The sequence below is a fragment of the Leptonychotes weddellii genome, chromosome 8, assembly GCF_054177405.1.
Source record: "Leptonychotes weddellii isolate Sample4059 chromosome 8, ASM5417740v2, whole genome shotgun sequence".
Classification (NCBI taxonomy): domain Eukaryota; kingdom Metazoa; phylum Chordata; class Mammalia; order Carnivora; family Phocidae; genus Leptonychotes; species Leptonychotes weddellii.
The window spans coordinates 19088386-19098054 of NC_138376.1; the positions used below are offsets into that span (position 1 = coordinate 19088386).

At 40.3% G+C, this 9669-nt stretch overlaps 1 protein-coding gene across 3 annotated transcripts in view; it reads left to right on the forward strand.

The window, feature by feature from the left end:
• The window catches only part of ECI2 (enoyl-CoA delta isomerase 2), a 21614-nt gene that overhangs the window by 6970 nt on the left and 4975 nt on the right, over positions 1–9669 (forward strand). For all 3 annotated transcript variants that reach the window (XM_031039687.2, XM_081827748.1, XM_031039688.2), the window contains 3 exons: positions 765–834; positions 6528–6630; positions 7689–7809. In XM_031039687.2, the coding sequence (XP_030895547.2) occupies positions 765–834; positions 6528–6630; positions 7689–7809 (294 nt within the window). The remainder of the gene's footprint in view (positions 1–764; positions 835–6527; positions 6631–7688; positions 7810–9669) is intronic.

A 9669-nucleotide genomic window follows, 5' to 3' on the forward strand; every position in this document is an offset into this window, starting at 1 on the left:
GTCATCATAATCATAATAATAATGGAGTTATTTCCTCGTTCCCTCCCTCCGTGAATACAATTTCACCTTTACTCACATATTATGTCAAGTCCATATTTTTTTTCAGTGTCTGTGTATCCATAAATAACCCTCTTCATCATTCTCTCCCACACTGATGTCTTATCTGAGGTAGAAAGGGCACCAGTGCGTTAAAAGCTATAACAACGACACCTGCAAGATTTTCAGAGACGTTGCTGATTTAAAATATTGGACCTATTGTCTTTGGCTACCATTAGAGTGTCTTGAAATCCCAGCCTTTAACACTTTCCAGAGTGCCTGGGACACACGTGCTCTTTTTTGAGGTCCCAACTGACGAACTGCTTCATGGAAATCTTCCTCTGGCCACCTCCTGTCCTACCCATGCTAGACATCAGTGCTTCCTCCAGTCTGCCTGCCGTGTCATACTTTCCACCCACTTTAGAGCTCCCCCTCTCTAGTAATTCCAAAGGCTCAAGGACTAGGTCTTACTTGTTCACCTTTGGGGAAAGGTGGATATATCCCCCAGTGTCCACAAGCGCACATGGCACGTGATACACACCAAGTAACTGTAAAACGAATGAAAGTCCTTTCAACTTGGGCTGCCTTTTTGGTTATGTAAATGCAACCAACATTAACAGTTAGCGCTTTGCAGAGGACAGGCTTACAGACTGACTTTTAGTGAATCCCACGCAATGGTTGTCATTTTCAGAGTTCCTTTCTTTTTCTCATTTCCCCCTTTCACATAGATGTATCAGGAAATCATGCTTGCACTTGAAGCCGCAAGCAAGGATGACTCTACCATAACTGTTTTTACAGGTAAGACATTTTCTTGGAGTTAATAATTTCTATTTTGGGGGAATTTCCTACCAGATAGGAAATTGAGTAGCTCTGAGATATTTTCCAGTACTGAGATACTCTATTCTTTTTAAAGATTTTTTTTTAATTTTTATTTTTTTCTAAGCTTGCTTTCAACAAACCCAGTGAAGATAGGCCCTATAATTACTCTTATTTTATACATGGGAACACTGAAAGGTTAAGTTTTGATAAATAGTGCTTTTACTATAGTTATTTTCTATATATTCTTCACTTTTGGTTTCTATTTCCTCTTTGATCCAAGCTTTACATGATAATGATAATTCCCTTTTTTTTTTAAGATTTTATTTATTTATTTGACAGAGACACAGCGAGAGAGGGAACACAAGCAGGGGGAGTGGGAGAGGGAGAGAAGGCTTCCTGCTGAGCAGGGAGCCCGATACAGGGCTCGATCCCAGGACCCTGGGATCATGACCTGAGCCGAAGGCAGACGCTTAACAACTGAGCCGCCTGGGTGCCCCAATAATGATGGTTCCTTTAATTTCTACAAAGGTTTTTGTTGTTGTTGTTTATTTGGTTGGTTTTTGGTTTTCCATTTCTGTTATTGATTCCTGGCTTCACTGAATTATAATCAGAGATGATCAGTTTTACTAGATTTACTATTTATTTATTTATTTATTTGGGGGGCGGGTAGAGGAGGAGGGAAAGAGCGAATCTTAAGCAGGCTCCCAAAGCCAGGGTGGAGCTCGATGCAGGGCTTGATCTCAGAACCCTGAGATCATAACCTGAGCTGAAATCAAGAGTTGGATGCTTAACTGACTGAGCCACCCAGGCACCCCACTAGATTTACTTTTTAAAAAATCTATTAAGTTTGGGCGCCTGGGTGGCTCAGTTGGTTAAGCGACTGCCTTCGGCTCAGGTCATGATCCTGGAGTCCCGGGATCGAGTCCCGCATCGGGCTCCCTGCTCGGCAGGGAGTCTGCTTCTCCTTCTGACCCTCCTCCCTCTCATGCTCTCTGTCTCTCATTCTCTCTCTCGCAAATAAATAAATCTTTAAAAAAAAAAAAATCTATTAAGTTTAGTGGGGCGCCTGGGTGGCTCTGTCCTTGGGCATCTGCCTTCGGCTCGGGTCATGATCCCAGGGTCCTGGGATGGAGCCCCGCATCGGGCTCCCTACTCCACGGGAAGCCTGCTTCTCCCTCTCCCACTCCCCCTGCTTGTGTTCCCTCTCTCGCTGTGTCTCTGTCAAATAAATAAATAAAAAATCTTTAAAAAAAAATCTATTAAGTTTTATGTATATTGCTCCATATGGAACTCTCTACCTTGAAGATAAAGAACTGGAAAATGGCCAATTTTTTATATCATCCAGGAACTATTCAAAAAATAAGTTCATTCTTTTAAGGTATAGAGTTAAAAATATATCAGTTAGACTGACCTTTCTAATTTATGTTAAGATTCCTCCATTTCTGTTTTTGTCTTCTAATTAATCTTAGACTGAAAAAAGTAACGTAAAGGCATTTACTGCTATTATGTTTCTTTCAGTGTCTCCTTCATGTCAAAAAAACAAATTGCTTTAAAGCAAGTTTTTATCTTATTGACACTAAAAGACTTGTGAATGGTTATCCGTTATTATAAAATGGTCATCTTTTGTCTCACTTAATGCTTTTTGCCTTGAAGTCAACCTTGTCAAATATTAATGCCATAACACCTGCCTCAGTACTCTTTGCACTTGCCTGGCAAACCTTTACCACCCTTTTAGCTTTCTGTCTTTCCGAATTACTTCTTACAGTCTGTGTCTCATAGAACACATTGTTAGATTTTCCCTCTTTGATCCAGTCTGAATTTTTTTTTTTTTTTTTTTTTGTAAAGGCCCCTTTACCTGTTTAGATTTATGTATATGACAGATCTGTTACCTTTTAGCTCTGGCATCTTACATGGTTACTCCTTAGAATACTTCCTTTGACTGTTTTTTACTTCATGGTCTGTTTTTTCCTTAGTGTGTGTTTTACTTCTCATGGTTTGAAAGGTTTTTTCCCTGCTTTTAGTAATTGCTTTTATAGCTTTGTGTGGTACCCATCAATAACTCTAGCTTGTATTATTCCCCTTGGACAGGGTCTGTTGGTTGCCCCTATGAGAGTTGAGGAAGGGAGCATGCATTTCCCGACACCCCACAGACCTCTTTTCCGAGTATATGGTCTGTTAAGTAGTGCTCCATTGTCTTCTAGCATAGGATGTCGCCCCGGAGAAGTTTGGGGCTACCATTAATTTTGTTTTTATAAGATCTTTTTTTCCCCCTGGAAGACCAGGGGATACTTTCCGTTCCGTATCACTTTTTCATAGAACATATGTATCCTGTTAAAACTGATTAGTAAGGCCTTGTTTTAAGTTTTCTTTGATAATATCTCTGAATGTTTTTGTTTCAATTGGTCTGTTCTTTTTGAAAGAAATTCTAGTTACAGAAGAGAATGTCTGGACTGTTGGGACTATTATCTTTTATTTTCTCCGAGTTCTTAACTCTTGTCTTCTGTTGTTTTGCTCACTAGTCTCAATCCTGTACTCTGGTTGCATTTTTTTTTTTTTTAAGATTTTCTTTATTTATTTGACAGAGAGAGAGGGAGAGCACAAGTAGGCAGAGAGGCAAGCAGAGGGTGAGGGAGAAGCAGGCTCCCCGCAGAGCAGGGAGCCCGATGTGGGGCTCGATCCCAGGACCCTGGGATCATGACCTGAGCCGAAGGCAGACGCCTAACGACTGAGCCACCCAGGTGCCCCTCTGGTTGCATTTTTAACAATGTCTGTCCTTTTTATGGCCTCTAATGACATCATTCTTTAGTGGTTGTGGTTTTCTCTCTACCTCTTTTCCTGAATGCTCTCAGATACTTTTCTTTTTTTTCTCTCATCTATCACTTCCGTTTTGAGTCCATAGAAAAGCTCAGCTGTTAACTTTTTATATATACGTTGAGGACCAGCATAGAGTGTGTTTGGAAAAGAAGTTTTATTACTCATGAAATTATCAAAAATACTATTTATGACACCATTTGCTCCTGATAGTAATGTAAGAAAAAATTAAAGAACAAATTTATTATGTTAAAATACTGCCGATAACAAATATAGCGCTTTGTTTCTCAGTTCCCTAGCTATAACTGTCTAAAGCCCTACTACAAAACAAACATGTCTTCTGAATTTTTCCTTTAAAACTTGCCCTTGAGCCCATTCCAGTGTGGTCTCTACCTTTTGCTTAGATCCCCACCCTGACCTTTGTATCATTAAATCCAGGGACATTTCTTAGGCTTCATCTGACTCTTCCCCCATCTTAAACCTGTGTCTTCCCTGCCTTCCCTGCCTTCCCTTCCAGCCTGCCCCTCTGATCTGCTGTCTCTGATCTCCTTTGTAGATTCATCCTCTGCGTGGCCATCCAAAAGGAGGGTTCCTGAAGGCTTAGTTCTGGGCACTGTTCTCTTTCCCTGGACCCCACATCCATGCCCACTCTCCAACAAAAGTCCATATGCTGGTGCTTCCTCCCTTGGTATCTTTGGTCAGGACACTCCCCAGGGCTCCTGACCCATGTGCCCACCTGGCACTTCCTCATAGGTATCACCTCCCACATCTTTCTCTCTGGAGCTTTATCAGTGTTCCAGATGACAGCGGGTGGTTTCACATCTGCCCTGTTATGTAGACCAGAATCCTAACATTCATGATTGACCTTGTCCCTCTCTCACCTCCCATGTCCCACTTCACTTCATCAGTAGCTCTGGAGTCAGCCATTTTTTCTGTCTCCTTTGCACTAGTCCAAGCCGCCATGGACTCTTGTCTGAAATGAAATAAACCCTTTCTCATCTTTCTGATTCCCTTTTGTCCTCCTCTCTCCCTTGCCTTATCCAATCTCACTACATCCAATAGAATCTTTTTCCAAATAAAAATCTTATTCCTCCTCCATTTAAAACTTCTTCAGTGGCACCAAGACAATTCAGTGGAAAAAGAAAAATCTTGTGACAAATGATGCCAGAGCAACTAACTATTCATATGGGGGAAATGAAATTCAACCCCATCTTACACCCTATACAAAAATTAATTTGAAAGTTATATAAGCATAAAACTCAGAAACATAAAGCTTCTAGAAGAAAACAATATCTTTGTGACCTGGAGGTGGGCAGAGATTTCTTGGACAGGACACAAAAAGCATTAACCATAAAAGAAACAATTTACAACTTGGACTTCATCAGAATTTAAAATATCTGCTTATCAAAGACAATAGTAAGAAAATGAATATACAGGTATTACAGGCTGGTGTAGGAGGAATATTTGTTATACATAAATCTGATTAAGGATTATTACTCAGAATATATAAAGAACTCCTTAGAAACTAATAACAACAACAACCAGATTTAAAAACTAGATAAAGGACTTGGACACCTCATAAAAGAAGATAACACAGATTGCCAATAAGTACATGAAAAGGTGCTCAAAATTATTAGGCTTCAAAGAAATGCAAATTAAAATCACAATGAGATATTTCACCCACTGGAATGACTAAAATCTAAAAGACAGACAATACAAAATATTGGTGATGATGCAGAGCAATTAGAACCTCTACACATTTCTAATATGAGATCGCTTCAGAAAACTGTTTGGCAGCTTTTTATGGAGTGAAACATACCAGCTCAGTGGCATATCAGTCCACTCCTAAGCAATTACTTCAGATAAATTAAGCATGTATCCACAGAATGATTTGTAATCCAATTCACAGGAGCCAAAAACAACTCATGTCCACCAACAGGTGAATAAACAAATTGTTGACTAGTCATACAATGGAATATTACTCAGCAATATAAAGGAATGAAGAACTGATATGAGAATATAGGTAAATCTTTAAGACACAGTTCAGCAAAGAGAATACAGACGCAAGAGTACATACTATAGAATTCCATTTATAAAATTTCTAAAACAGGCAAAAACATTCTGTGGTGATTGAAGTCAGAAAGTGGTTGTGTCAGGGCAGGGTGGGGTGGGATGGCTGGAAAGGAGCTTAAGGGAACTTTCTGGGATGGTAGAACGTTCCTATATCTTGTTTCAGATGGTGATCACGTAGGTATTTGCCATCATCAAAAATCATTGAACTGAGTGTTTAAAATTGGTGTTCTTGTATGTAAATTATGCTTTAACACAAAACACTTTCAGTGGCTCTTAGAATAAAAGTCAAAACTTCTTAATGGATCAGCAAAGCCCTACATGGTCCATCCTGCCTGTCCTCATCCTACACCAGTTTGCCCTCTGGCTTTTTCTGCTCTGGCACAGTGGCCAGAGTTACCCCCTTCACAGGACCTTTGCACATGCTGTTCCCTCTGCATGAATTCTTCCTACCCTTCTTCTAGCTAACTTTGCCTGTCCTTCATGTCTCAGTTCAGTTGTTCCTTCCTTAGAAACATCCCTCCCTAAACCTCCAGGTTAGAACAGATCCCCTGTTACACACTCTCATATCATCATCGAGTACTTTCCCTTTGTATCAGAGTTGCATTACCTACATTTGTTTGTATGTTTTTAAATCAATGTCCAGCTTACTCACCTGTCTGTAAATTAGGGCAAGAGCCATGGCTGGTTCACCGATGTATTTCCAGTGCTTGCTAGAGAGCCTGGCACATAGCAGATACTCAGTAATGGACAGAATGAATGAGTGGTGAATCTGCTGATTTTATTTACAGGAAGTGGTGATTATTACTCTAGTGGAAATGATCTGACCAATTTCACTGATATTCCCCCTGGTGGAGTAGAAGAGAAAGCTAAAAATGGTGCCATTTTACTGAGGTAAGAGTGACATTTGTCTGAACCCAGCGGACTCGTTCATATTCCTCAAAGTGGTATTTAGTGCAGCAGAAGTAAGATAAATGCTTCTTTGTGTCAGTGTCATTAATGTGGCTTTGGACAAGCATATTTCTCCAGACCGCCTCTATCAATATGTGGGCATTTATTCTATCACTTTAACTTCTGTTACCCATTCATCCTGCTGCTCTACATGAGATTCGATCAGAAAGCATAAAAGTCAACTACAGTTGAAAAAAAAAAGTTCTCTCCTATTGAAGCAGAGAGATTTAGCCAATTCTCGTTCGGCCAGAGGAATGCATGATTTCCATGATTGCTGGTAATGGGACATGTGAAGTAGTTTCAGCACAGAGGACATGAAGGCCTCTCTCCTCCTAACTCATGTATCGCTACCGGGTTCCTGATTCCCACAAAGCTGTAATATTGCAGCTCTTGTATATGCTCAGCCAGCCTTCCTAATCTCCAAGTCTGCAGCTGACATATAGCCCTGACCTGGCTACCCAGAATACACGGTTGAACCAAGGTCAAGCTTAGAAGATTCAGTCTATGAGTTTCCATCAGATGCCATCCAGATGGATATCCAGGCTGGCCAGAGTTCATTTCAGACTCATGCTGTCTTCCTTATTGTACTTCAGTCATGCCACGTTGGGACATTTTTTTATTATTATTATTATGTTCAACTAGATCATCATTAGTTTTTGATGTAGCATTCAGTGATTCTTTAGTTGCATATAACACCCAGTGCTCATCACCACACGTGCCCTCCTTAATACCCATCACCAGTTACCCCATCTCCCCACCCTCCTCCCTTCTGTGACCCTCAGTTTGGTTCCCAGAGTCCAGAGTCTCTCATGGTTTGTCTCCCTCTCTGATTTCTCCTCCTTCAGTTTTCCCTCCCTTTCCCTGTGGTCCTCCACGCTATTCCTTATGTTCCATATATGAGTGAAACCATATGATAATTGTCTTTCTCTGCTTGATTTATTTCACTTAGCATAATCCCCTCCAGCTCATTTAACTATGCTTTTGTATTTCCATTTCTGTAGGGATTTTGTAGACTGTTTCATAGATTTTCCTAAGCCTCTGGTTGCAGTGGTCAATGGTCCAGCTGTGGGAATATCCGTCACCGTTCTCGGGCTATTTGATCTTGTGTATGCGTCCGACAGGGTAAGTCAGCCCCCAGAAACGTAGAAAGTCATGAAGTAAAAATGAGGTCCTCTGAATTCTCTTTAATTGTTGGCTGGTAGTAAATGGATTGCATGATTTATGGTAGAATGGACTAAATTTCCCTTTTTCCCAAAGAATTAATTTAATTCGACTTGTTTTATTTGTCCTTCATTATTAACTTTGGTTTTCCTAAACACCAGTATTGTTGTGAACATTGTCTCAACTATTATGGTTCTATATTCTAATCAAATTACGTAACAGTTACTCAAATTTTGATTTTCCAATTAATCTAAAATAGGAGATCTTGAAAGCTTGCTATCAGGGCGGGGGGGCAGGGGGAACAGCATTTTTGCATGTTCTGCAAGTGGATAATTTGATACTTTTTTCCAAGTAAACAAATTCTGGAATTTAGAATTTTAGAATATTAGAATTTTTGGGGCGCCTGGATGGCTCAGTCGTTAAGCGTCTGCCTTCGGCTCAGGTCATGATCCCGGGGTCCTGGGATCGAGCCCCGCATCAGGCTCCCTGCTCAGTGGGGAGTCTGCCTCTCCCTCTCCCTGCTCATTCTCTCTCTCTCTCAAATAAATAAAATCTTTAAAAAAAAAAAATAGAAATCTGGGGCACCTGGGTGGCTCAGTCGTTAAGCGTCTGCCTTCGGCTCGGGTCATGATCCCAGAGTCCTGGGATTGAGCCCCGCATCGGGCTCCCTGCTCCGCGGGAAGCCTGCTTCTCCCTCTCCCACTCCCCCTGCTTGTGTTCCCTCTCTTGCTGTGTCTCTCTCTGTCAAATAAATAAAATCTTTAAAAAAAAAAAAAGAATATTAGAATTTTTGAATAAGAAGGGACTTTGAAGCACTAACTACCCTCACTCCCTTTTTTGCAGATAAATAAATTGAAGTTCAAGTTACTTGCCAAAACAGTTTAGCCTTGTGTTCGCCATTGCATTGCATTGATTTTTAATTTCTGTTCTCACTACAGTATTAATATATACTGTAGTAGAATAAAATTTTGAAAAATGTGGAAAAGCATAAAGGGTTCAATTAAAAATCACTTCTTATCTTACCACTCACAGATAACCGGTCCCTGACTGCTGGAACCCTAGGCTGTCTCCAGTTCTGTCATTATGAACAAAGATGTGATGACCGTTTGTTTTAGAACTTCTGTTGTAGAACTAAGAACCACTTATAAGGTTATCAGATTCTTAGAGTAATTTTTTCTTATGCAGTCGTACAATATCCTGCTCTACAACCTTGTGGAAACATTTGGTTTTTACCCCTGAAGAGATTCCTAGCTTTGTTTGGAGGTGTTTTCCCTACCAATAGACATGACCATATTTTAAGACCCTTATCTCTGGAGTTCATTTTTTTCTTTTTTTTTTTTTACTGGATTCAGTTTGATGGGGTTGGGCATGTTGTCAGACCTAAATGTTTTTAATAATTATCCCATGAAAATAGCAAATGAGATTCTAAGTGCTAGGCTGCCTAACCTTCATAGGTGGAAGCTTCTGCTCAAAGGCAGAAATCAATAGGCTGTGGTCACATCATGTGTGTTAGAGGACTGATTGATCAGCTGGTCTTGACCAGGGGTGGGGTCAGGAGTTCCTGACCTGAACTTAGGGATCTCATTCTTCAGTACTTAGAGGGCAAATATATCATCCTATTTGAATATTCTCCTGGTTCTCCCTCAGAATTCAAAACGCCTGTCACATCCATCATATTTTCAAGGTTTCTAGGATTTCGGTTCTGTGATACAAATTGGAATTGAAATAGAAAGAAAGCGTACATAGATACTTCCAATGCTAAAACATTTGGCCCAGAGTAAAATATTTGACAAGTACTGACCACTACTAAGAGTTCACCAA